Raw genomic sequence first — 16,805 nt, 5'->3', positions numbered from 1 at the left:
TGATTGTAATAAGATGTGTTTTGTAAGCTAGTACCATACAGAGTACCTGGCACCTGCTTGTCATTCAGCATATATTTGCTGAATGAATTAACGACCATAAGAAATAAATTCTTCTGTACCCTAACACCACAGCCTTTCTGTTAAATCACAGTTTGTCTGTCATTTTGCCTGATCCGAGGAGGTTTTTATATTCTTTAAAAAATCTTGGAAATGGGATGTCTTACTCTTTCTTATTTGAGTTATGGTGCTTCATACTAGTTGTAGATTCAAGTCCAGGTTTATATTAAATATGGAATTAGAATATTGAGTTTTTTCCCTGATAGGAAATTTTGGATTTTTGTACATGTTTTAAAATCAGTATTGTCATGGTCATTTTAGAAATATATTATGGCTTTTCTTTAAGGCTGTATCTTTATTGAACATGTAGGGAGCCAGTATGTTCAATTTCATAGAATTTTCATGTGAGCATTTCCAACTGTGCCTATCAAAGGTGGACTAGACTTCCTGCATCAGAATCATCTAGGTGCTTGTTCAAATTCAGATTCTAGATTTCCAGGGCCTAACCTTTTAGACTTTAAGTTAGTTTCAGAACCACTGATCTATAAATTAAGATCTGAGGATTATAGACACATTTATTTTCATGTCTGTATAAATATTCTTGAAAAGAAATGAGGAGTTATTAAATTTTTTAAAATCTCAGTTGCCATTTTTATTAGATTATAAGAAACTCATACTGGAATGATAAATCAGTTTGGATATTCATAAAATAATGACTAGTGTAAGTCATGAAAATGGTAACTGGGGAATGAAACTTTGATACATGCTACAACATGGGTGAGTCTTGAAGACATTATGCTAAATGAAATAAGCCAGGCACAAAAGGACAAATATTGTATTATTTCACTTTTATGAAATACTGAATAGCAATATCTTCGTTTATGTATTATGATCTAATCATCATCAAATACTTGTTTTTTTATAAGTGCAGGTAACTGACTTGGGACCGAATATAATGAGAAGGGTAACACTACCTTCATATCATCTTATGGTCTACTTATAGAATCAGAATTAATATATAGATAAGCAAATATGTAGCAAATGAGAATTTTAAAAATGTTACATAGTATCAGGGCTGAAGAAATTCAAAAGATATGAGAAAATCCTTGATGAATTCCAGACTCTGTTTTGGTGTTGTGGTGAGTTTTTCACATGTAGATAATCATTGTGATTAGTCCTACTGTGCCCATACGTTAAAAAAAAAATCCATTTTCACATTTACTTCAAAGCTGTTTTCTACTTCTAGTTTAATGTTCCAATATTTGAATATGAAATTATATTACTGAGTTTAATGTGACTAAAAGTAAATAGGAAAAACTGATACACTGTTAGTTTACATACTTTTAATTAATACTGAAAACATTCATTTTGTATGTGTGGTAAAATTTCTAAACTGTTACTATGACACTATAACCCATTGCAGTGCTAGTGTGTCTCTTGACTCATATGAAGGGAATAGCTTAGCACCAAAGCCACCATTCAGAACAAAGAGACTGTCTTGGAAGGTGATATGACACTAGGTCAATATGTTACTTCAGCTGTCTCTAGCACTAAGACTTCTAGAAGCTGTGGTCCTGAAAATTAACTTTCTGGATCAAGATAGTTTATTAGTTGGCAGTTAAGAAATTCTGCATGCATTCTCCAAAGCTAAGGTTAAGGTGATAAAGCAATTGAGCTTTTCAATACTTAAAGAAAGGTGGAGGTGAAATGAAATAGCCATTCAAAACAGCAAATAATTAATTGAGTCTCTTTGTTAACAGGCAGGAGGTCAAGTACACGTAGCCACAGCCATGATACAGTCTGCATTCTAAACAGCTGAGTCTTTGACTTGAAAGTGACTAGATTGGATTTTTAGGAACTATTTCAAATGAGATATTAATTTAGAAGGGTAGTTATATAGCTTGAAAGGTACTGTAAGAGATTCAAATGGTCATTTACCAAACATTTTGTCTTCTTATTTCTGTAGAGTTATATCTTTGACTTTCCTTTCTTTTCCTTTTATTTTTTAAACTCATGTTATATATCTGTTTTTAACCTATAACTAAGAATTCTACAGTAGGATAAGGATCATGTGATTAGATCAGTGTAACTATGAATAGATAGGCTTGTATACATTAAAAGTTAATGAAAATGAAATAAGATGCTCCAGGAAACATTTGAATTAACTACATATTTATCATAGGACTCCTCTGAACATTGCATTTATATTTTTAAAGACTGGAATTATAAGGACTTAAGGAATTATAATTGTAAAAGATGAGATGTTTACAAAATTTTTCTCCTATGTATAACACAAAACAAGATAGCTGTAAATAATTGTGTTTAAAATAGACGGCCAAAAGCAAACTTGCATATTTTCTAATTGACAAATAATATCTGAAAATAAGTGTCCAAAATACACAGAGGGTGGTGCTGAAGAAAATCTTTGGGAGGAAGAATAGGAAAAGACCTGGAACATTTCTTGGATGGGGATGTAAAGAATTAGAGGAAGACATATGAGTGCCAGTGAACAGCCTGGAGGGATGGGCATTGTGCTGGAAAAAGCAAGGCAAACAGATGGCAGCGGTGAGAAAGAACTGATAAAGGGTGGGAGAGACATGGTATGCATCAGTAAGGCTTTGGGGCTCTATATTTTAAAACGAAACTGAATCAGAGGATTTTGTGAGAAGTATTTACTTGATTTCATATCTTTTTCAGAAAGGCATTTTATTTTAGGTAATATGGTTAGACTATTTAAAAGTTTTAAATAGAATTTAACACTGTTATGTAAATCAAAATATCTATCCATGTGGTCATTCCAAAGCGTGGTGCCATTGCCTACAAACCCACTCTAATGCGGATTAGATCCCACATATTTCATACTGGAGAGCTTTCTTAATCACTGATGTTTGTGCCCATGTCTCTTGGCAAAGCTCCCATGTGAGAGTGAAACGAAATCCCCGTTTCTGCCATTCAGATGAAGAGTGGTGGGTGGTGAGCATATGTTTCTGAGAAGTTGCTTTTATTTAAATCAAAGCCTCCTTCTTACATTTAACCCACAGGCATTTAAGACCAGTTAAAGATTATTTCCATTAATTCTATTTGGCCTTATTTTTATTCAATTGTAGAGGTATTTGAGGACTATTCATGGTTCTTATACCTGTGTCTGGGAGAGACTTATTAAGCTTCAGCTGTGGGAACCACATAGCTATCAGGACCCATGCAAATTTCATCCACACATGAAGATGAGGGTTTGGTCCCATTTTGACTTAATAATCTCCCACTCTTTCTTTGAAGAAAGCTGTTGGTCATGTTTGAGCTGTGGAATGATGGTTTCAGAGTCTGTGAAATGTACAACTCACAAAGAGCATCAACATGACAGCTGTAGAGATTAGAGTCCATTTTGTGTGTGTACAGAATTAGGGGACCGATGCTCTGAAAAGCAGGCAAGCCTTCTCACATTAATCAATGTCTTTCAACCTAGAATCAAAGCAGCTTCCTGCAAGGAACAACAGATGTGGGCACACATGGTCTGTTTCCATTTTAAATGGGTACCTAATTATTCGGAATAAGATTTTATGAACTAGAAAAAAAGTGGCTATAGGATGTGTGTACTAAAGAATAATAGAAAAAGGTAAATCTTCGGAGAAATTATAGCCTCAACATACTCACTGTTTTTATGAAAAACACATGCCTCAATAAATTTTATAGTTATTGCTGACTGTGTACAGTCAATTAAAAATAGTGGGTCAGAATCTTTAGCTTCTTGAAAGGATGCATCACACGTTGAGATATGGTTGTGATTTTTGGAAAGGGATTTCTTTGGTGTTCTATGTGTAGAACACTGGCAACTAGGAATTTTTCCCCAGATTTATTAAGGTATGACCGACAAATAAAAATTATATATATTTACAGTATAAAATGTGATGATTTGACATATGCACACATTGTGAGATGATTAAATCTAGCTAACATAGCCATTTCCTCATATATTTATCTTTTTGTGTGTATATGGTGAGAACATTGAAGATCTACTTTCTTAGCAATTTTCAAGTATATAATACATTATTGTTGACTAGAGTCACCACACTGTACAATAGATCTACCCTTTGACCAGCCACTCCCCATTTCTGCCATCAACCTCCACCAACAATCTCTGGCAACTATCATTCTATTCTATTGACTGGGAATATTTTGACCTCTGCATTTTCTTACAACAATAGAAGTTTTTCAGGCTAACCTAATAAGGGAAAGAACAAACATAGGAAGAGTGAGTAACAGCATGATAACCAAACTTTCCCTCATTCTGAGGCACCTGTTAAATGAGTAGAACCCTAACATAGCAACTTTGAAGATCTGTCTTTTCCAAGTCAGTGCTTCTGTGTTCTCTTTGTGGAATCCATAGGCAGCACTCTCTCTTCTTAGTCACCTGGCTGTGTTTTTCTGTCTACTCACTGCTCTGTACCTCTCTGGCTTGGTTTACCCTAATGAGATAACTTCTGTTCATCCTTGGAAGTAAATCTCCCCTGTTTTTCTTCTGTTGTTGCCAAAGTTCCCTTATGATCTTTCACAGTCTTTTTTAACCCCTAACCTGAATTTTGCCATTCTTAACTTGCCTCCTTTCTCCAAAAGATATTTATTCTCAGCTGCCAAAAATCCTTTCCAAATTAAGCCTTTTCTCTAGCTCTTTCCCCTCTCTACAGCTCCATGTAATTTATCCAGCAGAAAGGAAAAAGGTAATACTGGAAGACTTAGAAACATATGCATAACATTAAGAATAGGAGACATTTAATTTAATTTTAGTATTATTTAGGTTAAAGCATTGACAAACTATCAAAGTACAAGTTATTGCAATATAAATCGCAGAAAATGAAATATATAGAAACATTTTCTGATAATGTAGCAACTGGAGCTAGCTGAATGAGTGGCTGTCAAGCTGAGCAAATAAATGATAATGCTGTTTTTAGAGGTGATCAGTTGAGTTGATTTTGTAAAATCCCAAGCATCATGTATTTTTTTTTTCTGGAAACAATTTGCTAATACTATTCCAGTCTACAATTGGGGGCATAAAGTTGACCTTTTCAAAGGAGTAAATTGTGTGTAGTTACTGGTGCCTGAGAGCTCTTCTGCAAAACAGTAGCATTGTATTTCAAAAATTAATAAGTTCAACAATGTTGGAACAGAAATGTGTCAGGATACTTCATATTCTACTTATGTTCTAACCTCCACACTGTCAACATTCTCCAGGAGAGTGAGCATTTTTGAGAAATTAGAATAGTATCATTGATTATGCGGCATCTCACCTCTCCCCACACATACACCTAACTCAGTTTTACTAGGAAATTTTGAATCCAGTAGCACAGTTTAAACATTAATAATGCATATCTCGATTGTCACTAGAAAGCATATTAATCAAAAGAGATATGCAATAAAGACAATGGAATGGATACAAATTTTCAGGCCATAAAAATCAGGTATGCAAAAATATATAACTTTATTTTGCTGTTGCTGATTTTAAGTGTCCTATTGCAAGCAAGACTTAAGTGTCCTATTGCAAACAATACTTTTCAATTCAAGGTAAACGTAAGAGCTTTCTGAGGCAACTCAAAACAAATTAAGTCTGTTTATAGTTCTTTATCTTGTCAGAACAACATCCAAGCTCCAGAAGTTTATAGTGTGATGGCATCAGGGGAGGGACCCTGCACCTTGACGGACACCTTTCCTTGCTGGCATCCATGGGATGGCATGTTGGCCTGTCTGATTCTCAATTGTAAAGGTTCCTTTACTAACAATCCCCAATGCTGGCAACCACTGAAGTGTCTCCGTTCCCATCTGTGTCTTTCCTGACCCTGAAAAAATATCATATGGTAACCATAAAATGCTCTAGATAAAATGCTCAAGACTAGCCTTATGCTTACTTTCTTCACTTTTACCAAGATGCTTTCTACCCTAAGCTTGGCATCTCATACCCTACAATATCACCGATATCATGGCAAACTGGCGAGGAAGCTGTGTTGGGCACAAGCTGACTGTTGTGCCATTCTTCAATAACATTCTCCAGGTGGCTACAGGTACTTCTAATATTTTGCATGGACATTGACTTAAAGGTCCCAACCTCAGTTCTTGTATACTAGTATTCATTCCGCAATTCAGTTGGTTTGCCTTCTCTGTGCCATATAGATGGCAATGGATACAGTTTGATATAGAAAATACAAATAGCTTGCTCTTTCAGGGTGTTTTGTGGTATGAATATCCTTCAAACCTACCAAAAATGTGTGGTACTATTTCCCAACCTGACTGAAACCAAATATCTAAAGCTGGTTAGCTTAACTAAAGTGTTAGGGTTATGAGGCTAGATTGATGGATTTATTCCCTTGAAGAGCAGTTAATTTTGTTTTATTCCATGACGTTAAGTGGTATTCCGTGCAAAGCCATACTCACTGAGGTAGTTTGGATGGGGGGTTGAAACCTAGCTTGACTAAGGGGAAAGAATGTTTCTGAGTGCATGTCCATCTTTGGGAACAGAGCGGTGGTGCTTCTATATGAAGGTCTGCACTTGGGAATCTGTATTGAAAGAGTAGTCAGTATGTAAATTTATGTTAGCATTCACGTCCTTCATTTCCACAGATATGTTCAACTTTAAGCATATTCAATATATTAAAATCAAGTTTTACAAAATAAATTAAGGAATATAATTTTCACAGCCAGAACTTTCTTTATAGATCCTTTTTAAAGTTCCTTTAAAAGCCATAACTCCATGTTACATGATAGAATACATGTGCACACACACACACATTTTACATATGTGCTATATATTGTTTCTGTGCTGCATATATTCATTTACATACAAATTATTCTAGATGGTGAGGTAAATTGTAATTATATTAAATACTTGAAGATTGCACTGTTATGTGTCTTGAAATGCTTGAGTTAACAAACATTGTTGGAAATTAATTTATTGTTATGATTATACTAAATTCCCTAAGTTTTTCATAGTTAAATGAAGACATTTGTTTTTCAGGATCAAAAATACTCAATTACACAGCTCTTTTCAATTATAGAAGTTAGAGTCATAAATACAAATTTAATTGATTTTACATAATCAAGGCTGATTCACTAATAAGACCAGTTGTCACTATTTGCTTATTAAATTTTTCCTAATCACATTTGGTGAAAGTGAAATAACTCTTACACGTAACCAAGAACATTTTTTATCAATAAACAACAGTTCAGTTCTTTAAAGTTCATTCTTTTGTTGTTTCATCAGTACTGTTAAAATACATTTTCCTGTGTAAGGAATTGTAGAAGATAAATCTGAAACATAAAGGTGGTATTTCTGCTGCTGCCTTCTTAGGTCCCTAGAAACCTGACTGGAATCTCTCCAGTGTCCTGAAAGATTCTGTTTCTGCTTAGTAGGCTGATTCATGTACTGTATGCTCTGAGAGAATGGCCAATGTAGATAAACCATTCCATCTTATTCCACCCCACAAAATGAGACTGTGTAAGTCACATTACTTGAAATTTGACTCTATTTTCATTAAAGTTTTCTATACACATAAAAATCTTCAGCCCTGCCTGAGGTTTCCGTTCTCATGATCTTTCCTTCCCCTTTTAGAAAAATAAGACAAATTTGAAACATTAACATGTGTTCTTGCCACTTCATCTGTACGTCATTTTGCCAGTAATGAGGCTCTTGGTTGGGAGCATTCTCAGTGATATCAGAGCAAAAGTGATTGTTAGGCATTGTATATACATATATCATTTTCTGAAACTACATCTGAAGTTATAAGCTCCCTGCTTGAGAGGATTTCAAGAATGAACCCAAAAAACAACTAAAGTCTGTAGTTTGTTTAATTTTGAAATATTTACATGATACAAAGAGAAGTCAGCAAGGGGAAAAAGGTAGCTGAAATACTACTGACCTACATAAAAATTTTGAGAGAGCTGACTAATGAAACAGTATTGAATTTTAAAAATGAATCATTAAAAATGAGGCAGTATGTACAAAGTTCACACTACTGATAGTGAAGCAAGTGTACAGAATCCAAAACTAAAAATTCTTCATTTTTATCTTGATTTTACAGATAATACCTACCTAATTTAAAATAAACCTGTACTTTTCAATATGGATTCAGTTATATTTAGTTTTGCTGTTTCTTTAGCTAATTATGTAATAAAATTTGACCAAACCTTTACAATGCTTTTCTTGTTCTCCCATGAAAGAGAACCCAAAAATTCTTTTATTAGAGGGTTTAAATATAGTCTATCCATGTAAGTCTTAAAAAAGGATTGTAACTCTTGTCTTAGGCCCAGTTAATTGATCTCCTTTATGAATTTATTATAGAAAGGGATGTCTAAAATTTACTGAGTACCTACGATGTGATAGAATTCCTGCTAGACCTTTTATGCATTTTCTCTCACTACTTACATGATGCTCTAGGTAGGAAAATTTTTCAAGATTTCTAGGCTCGTATGCCCTCAGGTGCTACACGTTTGTGAAACAAGCTGGCGGGACTGTGGCAAATCGTCTGCTTCTCAGTTCTAATGGCCTTTTTTTTGAGACAGGGTCTCACTCTATTGTCCAAGCTGGAGTGCATTGGCATCAACATTGCTCACTGCAGCCTCCACTTCCTGGGCTCAAGCAATCCACCTAACTCAGCCTCCTGAGTAACTGGGACTACAGGTGCATGTCAGCATGCCTGGCTAATTTTGTATTTTTTGTAGAGACGGGGTTTCACCATGTTGCCCAAGGCTGGTCTTGAACTTCTGGGCTCAAGGCATCCATCCTCCTCATACTTCCAAACTGCTGGGATTACAGGCATGTGCCACTGCACCCAGCCTCCAGTGGACTTTTCTCATGCAAGAATGTGCTACTAGGGTTGCCAGATCTTCCTATTTTTTCAAGAGAAATAAATTTATATGATATCTCCTATTTGCTTAGCTAGCTCAAGATTTTTTTAAAAAATGCATGAATCAAACAAAATATTCCTGTAGGCCAGATTTGATGGTCTGGCCACTGATTTAGGATTTCTGATCTAATCTTACCTTCCTGAAAATGAGGCACAGATAGGTTATGTAGCTTGCCTAGAGGGAGCAGCTCACTTACAGCAGAGAGGAATAGTAACAGCAAGACTCTATTTCCATTTTTCTCCAGTCCATGGATTTGCAGGGCAAAGGAGGACCATCACATGGTCAACAAGTGGAAAATTTGGGTAATAGAGAATGGGCAATATTAAAAGAAGCAGAGGAAGAGCCAGATATACTCCAAAGCCTTTTAGCTCTAGCCATTGTGAAAACCATGCTAAACTCTGGCAACATTTTTCAAATTTGACAGGGAAAGGAGGTGATAAGCTATCATTTGATAATACTTCTTATCATTGTGTTGAGTGGACTTTTTGTTCTACTTTCATGATAAAAGAATAGAAAAACATACATTTTTAAAATTATAATGATGTAAATTTATATGGCTTAATGCATGCTTTATCCTTTAGGATAGTGAAAAACATCCTCTTGTAATAGAAGGCATCCCCAGAATATTCGTTTTTCCTCTCACCTCAATAATAAAGCGTTAGATTTAGGCCTCATTGGGATATATGCAATATAAATAGTGTCCAATACATGGTAGTATTTTTAAGGGTTCAGTGATTACATTAGACTGTGGCTAAGATTACTTTAATTCTGTGATAATCTGGGCCAATTCTGAACTGTATGAATATAAAAATCTACCCAAGTCACAGAGGGAAGTTTTAAAATTTTATCATAAATGGGAGAAGAGAATGCTTAGACCTAGGGTTAAGGTATTTATGTGACACCAGGATCAGGGTGGGGGTGGTCAGGAAAAGAGAAGGTGGGACATATGCTAATCTCTCCATCCCCACAATACAAGAGGGGTCTCTTGAGTACACCAAAGTAGCTTTCAAGTGCTCCCAACAGGATGAAAATTATAACTTTTTGGGAACATAAAAGAACGTGAAATTAGTGACAGAGACTGGAAATTCTATTATGTCTACATTAGACCCCACTCCTTGACCTGCAACCATTCTGGTTACAGACATTCTCTGCCATACCACACAGAGCTGCTAAGACTCATGCAGTAAAGAAACAATTCTAGGCTCCTCGTCCAAGTCTCTGGAGAAATCTTGCCAAATTAAATCATAAGCATAAAACAGAATGTTTAAAATCCACATCCCAGAAACAAATATTGTAAAACATTGCTTATTATGAAAACACTAAACTTACAAATTTAAATGTAAATTTTAATATTTATTGGGGAGCATACATTGTATTCCTCAAGTAAAGCATAAGCCTTCACTTGTTATTCTTCACATTTTCTAGGAGATAGGCAAGTGGCCAAGAAAATTAAGACAAAGAGAAGTTTAATAAGTTTCATGATGTAAATCTGTAATAACTCTCTGAGCACTTCTACTTAGATCAAAGTAATACATTCAACAGCCTAATGATTAAAATACAGATATAGATTTTAAACAGTAATGGAATTAATGTTAGTAATAGCTTTTTTCATTTTGAAATTATTTGATTAGATTCATGAGTTTAATATTACATTAAAATTTAAAGATATATTTGAAGTAGTAATTTGTAAAACTTTAATTATATAGATAGCTCCCTTTGCATACTCTATTTTGCCTCATGATCTTAAAATATAGATTATTTTAAAATATAGAATACCTTTCAAGAATCTCAAAAGCTTAAACGTTGTTGTCATAAAATATTTTTTACACTGATAGGGGTTGCTTTTTATATTATTTCATTATTGTTAATCTCACCTCAATATTAGGCAGTAAACTTGATAATTAATTCAGGTCTTACCTCTATCTTGGAGCATGTCTTCTTGGGTAATGTCATATAACACAAATAGTTGTCATCCGCTAAAGGATATCCCAATAATCTGGACGAAAATCTGGACATGAAAGCTTTTATCCACACAGAACTTTTCCTTTTCCTTTTGTCTTAGAATCTTCTTGCTCAGTTCCCAGTAAAAATGGATGCACATTTCTCTCTCTGCTATTACAGATGTGAAGTCATGCCACAAATAATATTTTCTAACATACGGTTTCAATCCATACATTCTGTTGATATTTCCATATCACTAAATATTCTTCTATAACATCATTTTTAATGACTGTATTTTATCATGTGAGTGGGACTATGGTTTATTTAACCTGTCTGCTCTTGTTGAATTTTTTTCTTTTTTAAAATAGACAGTAATGCTTTAACTATCCATGTAGCCAAAATTTTGCATACATTCGTAATCATCTCATTAGGATACATTTCTAGAATATGATTATTATGTTTAAAAGAATATAAAATCTTGATAATTGTCTTATAGAAAGGCATGTTACATGACCAGTTTATATGTAGAGTACCGATGTCCCTAATCCCTCAACAGCAATTTATTTTTATTAGTAGTAGTACATCTTTGTCAATATAGTAAGAAAGTGTTTTAATATCCCATTATTTTGATATGCAATTATTTGATGACCACTGAGGCTGTATAATATTTTATACTTTCCTAGTTTTTAAAATAGGAGACATGGGAGGGGCACTTTTCTAAAAGGTCTGTAAGTAACCCTGCAGAGAGTATCTTAATTTCATTAGCTTGAATATGCCCATACCCCTCACTTCAGCTGTACGTTAATGACATTAAAGTTATAGAAACATAATATTTACTTGATTTAATAAAGGGATGAGGCCAATCAAAACTCTGATCAAATTTCATTTTAAAATAAAAAAATTAACTTAGTGAAAAACTGTGAAACTAATTGTTACAAATAAATGCAACTAGCTTACATGATTTCATTTTCTCTGCAAGACATAATGTGAAATATAAATCTTATTGAAAGTGCACATTTCCTTTGATGAAATGTACAGTTTTAATATATTTGATCTTTTCAGTTTTTGCACATTTACATTCCTTTTAAAAAGTACTTCAATTCAAAATGTGACTTGAATTTAAAATATTTTTATCTATGCATGATTTTGAAATACATATTAAATGATCATTTATGTGATGTATGAGATGTTTCTTGAAATGGGTCTGTTAAATCAAAAGACTTAAAATGTTATTGGCAGGAAATTGACCATATTAAGATAGAGTTACCCATTGCTGCATGACAAATTACCCCAATGTCTAGCATCTTAAAACAACAAACATTTGTTATCTCACATATTTTCTGAGGGTGAGGAAACCAGAAGCATCTTAGCTGTGTGGTTCTGACTCAAGGTCTCTCATGAATTTGCAGTCAAACCGTTGACCAGAGCCACAGTCTCTGAAGACTTGACTAAGTACGTGCTTTGAAGCTCACTAATGTGACTGTTAGCCGACCTTCCTTCTTCACCACGAGTCCCTCCTTAGGCTGCTCAGGATAGACCAGACTTCTAGAGTGATCCATGAAAGAGACGTGAGAGGAAAAGATAGAAAGAGGAAGGAAGGAGGGGAGAGGGAGAAGGAGAGAAAGAGGGAGAGCCTGTAAATCTGTTTTATAACATAATCTCAAAAGTGATGCACTGTCAGTTTTACCATAAACTATTGACCTCACAGATGAATCCTATCACAGTCTGGAAAGGAACTGCATAGGGTATATATACCAGGAGAGGCAGAGATTTATTTAGAGTAAAGAGTATTACTATAAGTGAAAATTTACCATAGTCAAGTAGCTTAAAATAAATAATGTCTGTATTAAGTATATCAAAACCTGTCAATTTATTTTAACTCTCAGTAGCCCTGTTTTAGCGCTCTGAATTCTATAATTATCAAATGGCTAAACCCAAATGTAGTTTCAAAGAATTCTCTAATTCTTTATTTTTTAAAGAAAATGCTTCGCATCCTCATTGTTTTTATGGGATTTAAATAAAAACTCCTTTCTTAATTTTAAATGAAATTTTAAAAAACTGAAGTATGTTATCATTTTAAAGAAATGTGTAAGCATTTTCTTATGTACTAATCCTCTTTCCTCTAAGTACTTGTGTTAGTCAGTTCTCACACTGCTATAAAGATACTACCTGAGACTGGATAATTTATAAAGAAAAGAGGTTTAATTGACTCAGTTCCACATGGCTGCGAAGTTCTCAGGAAACTAGCAATCATAGCAGAAGGATACGGGGAAGTAAGGCACATCTTCTCATGGCGGCAGGAGAGAGAGCAAGCAAGCTAAGGGGAAGTGCCACACTCTTAAATCATAAAATCTCGTGAGAACAACATGAGGGAAACCAACCCCATAATCCAGTCACCTCCCACCAGGTCCCCTCCATCTACATATGGGGATTACAATTCGAAATTAGACTTGGGCGGGGACACAGAGCCAAACCATATCAGAACCTATCTTTAACAACAATGATAATTTAATAATAAACTTTATTCCTTAATAAGAAAATGTTTTATTCCTCTGTATTTTTTATTTTTGTAAACTTTTAACATGGCTTTTTTTTTTCCCCCAGAGTTTATTTAAAATGAAAATTACTTCAGTAGTCACTTCATGTCACTTGGAACCCAAGTGAAACTGATGTCATGTCATGGGGTGCAAAGGAATCTGTAAAGACTTTAATATAGCCTATTTTGTTACAGAATTTCTTTTCATCTTCCTAAAACAACATAGACATAACTGATTGTATAACGTTATCTTCTTGTTCTAGGTCTCCTAAAAATCCAGAACAGAAGATCATTAAGAGAGTGATTGCTCTTGAAGGAGATATTGTCAGGTAAGTATTTACTGTTGTTTCTGAGTTCAAATTTTAAATATCTAGAGTTCTGTTACCTACATTACTTGGGAAATACATCTCAAGTCCACGAGGGCCAAAGTTTTGGAGACATTCCAAATGAGCTTGTACATCTTTAGTGTGCATCATTAACCTTTCAGGTTGTAAGGAATATAGATAAACTTACTGATCATATTGTTATTCTTTAATTGTGAAGTATAGGATAAGTATTAATTTAAATTAACCGTATAGTCTAAAATGATCATTAAATCATTATTGATCAGATATTAAAAGTAGCATGAATATTTTAAGATTAAGATTATGATGTTAAGGTTCATTTTAAAAAATTCAAGAACACTTAACTATTTTAGAAGCAAATGCAGAAACTAAGAGGACTCTTTTGTACTCATAGAGGTGGGAGAAAACTGAAAAGGATATGAAACAGAAACTTCTGAATCAGTGACAAGAATGAAAGCTTTAGATTATAAGATTGTAACAATCAGGTGTTTAAGCAGCCTTTAGTAATGTCATATTTATTGTACTTGCTGATAAATCAAGAACAATTGTTGACATTCAGCAAGTAAATACTGTGTGGTATGATATGTCTCATTGTGATCGCTTTCTTTAAACAAGTTATAGCCAGGCCTATACAATGTGGTAACCAAAATGCTTTGAATACTACATTCAGGAAGTTTTCTGATCCTGTTTTCTAAAAAAAATTTGATCCTAAAGTATTTGTATTAATGATAGTACATATTAATTAATCTCACTGAAATGAACCTCAATCACTTTTAGAGCAGATTCTAGGCCAGCAGTTCTCACAGCATGGCTAGAGGATCCCAGGGGATCCCCAAGACCCTTTGGGGGGTCTATGAGATTAAAACTACTTTCCTAATAATACTAAGGTGTTACTTGCCTTTTTTCACGCTCATTCTCTTGTGAGTGTACAGTGGAGTTTTCCAGATGTGTAATATTGGAGTTGATTGAATGCAGGAGCAAATAGGAGAATCCAGCTGTTTTCTATTAAGCCAGAAACTAAAAAGATTTGCAAAAATGTAAAAAAAATCATTATTTTTACTGCTTATTGTTTGCTTTTGGAAAAGGACTATAATTTTTATTTAAATCATATTCTTTTTGTTAACATAAGGGTTTATTATTGGTATTTTAAATTGAATCAATAAATGAAATTTTAAAACAATTTTCTATTTTAATTTCTAATGTGATAATTACTGGTAAATAGTAGCCACAAAAATAAAAGTTTTTTGAGATTCTCAATTATTTTGTAAAATGTGAAGGAGTCCTGATACCAAACAATTTGAGAACTTATTGCTGTAGAAATTCGTAGCAACAATTTTCACGTCAAGATTGAGTGCTCATTAGTAGCCTGCATGATATCAATGAAGTTCTTTTAAAAATTTTTTGAGGTATAACTTATTTACCATACAATTCACCCATTTAAAGTATACAGTTCAATGAGTTTTAGTATAAATGTATAGAATTGTGCAACCCCCACAACAATCTAGTTTTTGAACACTTCTCTTACCTGTTACCTTCAAAAGTTCTCTCTTGTCCATTTGCACTAAACTCCTACTTTAACTCCCAACCGCAGACAGCCGCAGGTCTGCTTTCAGTCTCTAGAGTTTAGCCTTCTCCAGAAATTTTATTTAAATAGAATTATACAATATATAGTCTTTGGTGTCTGTGTTTTTTTTGTTGTTATTGCTAACAATGTTTTTTAGGTTTCTCTATATTGTGCATGTTATTAGTTTATTTTTATTCCTGAGTATAATCTGTTTTATAGACTTACCACATTTTGTTTATCCATTCACAACTTGATGCATATTAGGATTGTTTCTAGTGTGGGGATATTATGAGTAATTCTATAGGTATTGGTATAAATACTATGAACATCTGGGTCTTTTGGTGGAAACATATTCTCATTTCTATTGGGTATAGAGTTGGCCCTCTGTATCCATGGGTTCTGTATCCCTGATTTCAATCAACTGAAAATGGAAAATATTCAGAGAGAGAGAAAACAAAGGATAGTTGTGTCTGTACTGAAAAAAAAAAATACAGACTTTTTTCTTGTCATTATTCCCTAAACAATGCAGTAAAACAAATATTTACATAGCATTTATATTGTATTAGGAATAAGTAACCTAGAGATAATTTAAAGGATATGGGGGATGTGCATAGTTATATGCAAATACTACATCATTTTATGTAAGGAACTTGAGCATCTGTGGATTTTGGTATCTGTGGGGGGATTTTGGTATCTATATTTGTGGGAATGAATCTCCCACAAATACAGAGGGAGAACTGTATCTGTGGGATGCTGAGTGTTATGGTAGGTTCATGTTTAACTTTTTAAGAAACTGCCAAACTATTTTAGAAAGTGGCTGTATCATTTCATGTTCTGCCAGCAATGCATAAGGAATCTAGTTTTTTTACATCCTTGCCAGCACTTGGTATTGTGAATATTTTTTTATTATTGCCATCCTAGTGGGTGAGAAGTAGAATCTCATTGTGGTTTTGAATTGCATTTCTCTGAAGGCTAGTGATATTGAGTATCTGTCCATGTGCATACTTTCCATTCATATCTCTTTTTGGGTGAAATAACTATTCAGTTCATTTGCACATTTTATATTGGGTTGTTTATATTTTAAGTTATAAGAGGTTCTTTGATTTTGATTATTTTAATGGAGTGAGCATTTGGGGGAGGATATATAATGCTCTGATTTAGTCAGGGGTAAGTCTATTAGTATAAAATAACTTAACTATCATTTCTTATAGAATGTACATTCTAAACTAGAAGAACTTGGTGACTGTTTTTTTTTCAAGAGCCTATCCAGCCTTTTGCTTTGTGGCAGAAACTAGGAAGAGCAGTACATTTAGAAAGCCATTTGATATATATCACAAATATCCAAAATACACTTTTAGTATTTGGAAAACAGTGTATAGATATGATGCAAATCCCATTCAAAGAATGTCAGCAAACCTTGAAAACATTACCCTAGGCAAAGGAAGCCAGTCACAGAAGACCACATATGTATGAT

At 33.9% G+C, this 16,805-nt stretch overlaps 1 protein-coding gene across 7 annotated transcripts in view; it reads left to right on the top strand.

Moving 5' to 3' along the window:
- IMMP2L (inner mitochondrial membrane peptidase subunit 2) overlaps positions 1 to 16,805 on the top strand; it is a 945,432-nt gene that overhangs the window by 635,938 nt on the left and 292,689 nt on the right. For 6 of the 7 annotated variants that reach the window (XM_063667728.1, XM_054495032.2, XM_054495035.2 and 3 more), the window contains one exon: positions 13,687 to 13,752. In XM_063667728.1, the coding sequence (XP_063523798.1) occupies positions 13,687 to 13,752 (66 nt within the window). Of the gene's footprint in view, positions 1 to 13,686; positions 14,815 to 16,805 lie in introns of those variants that run through there. The other variant, XM_063667731.1, reaches the window with a different exon arrangement.

Source organism: Pongo pygmaeus, chromosome 6, assembly GCF_028885625.2.
Source record: "Pongo pygmaeus isolate AG05252 chromosome 6, NHGRI_mPonPyg2-v2.0_pri, whole genome shotgun sequence".
Lineage (NCBI taxonomy): Eukaryota > Metazoa > Chordata > Mammalia > Primates > Hominidae > Pongo > Pongo pygmaeus.
The sequence above is the reverse complement of the archived record's forward strand: the minus strand, read 5'-3'. Positions and strand labels throughout refer to the sequence as shown.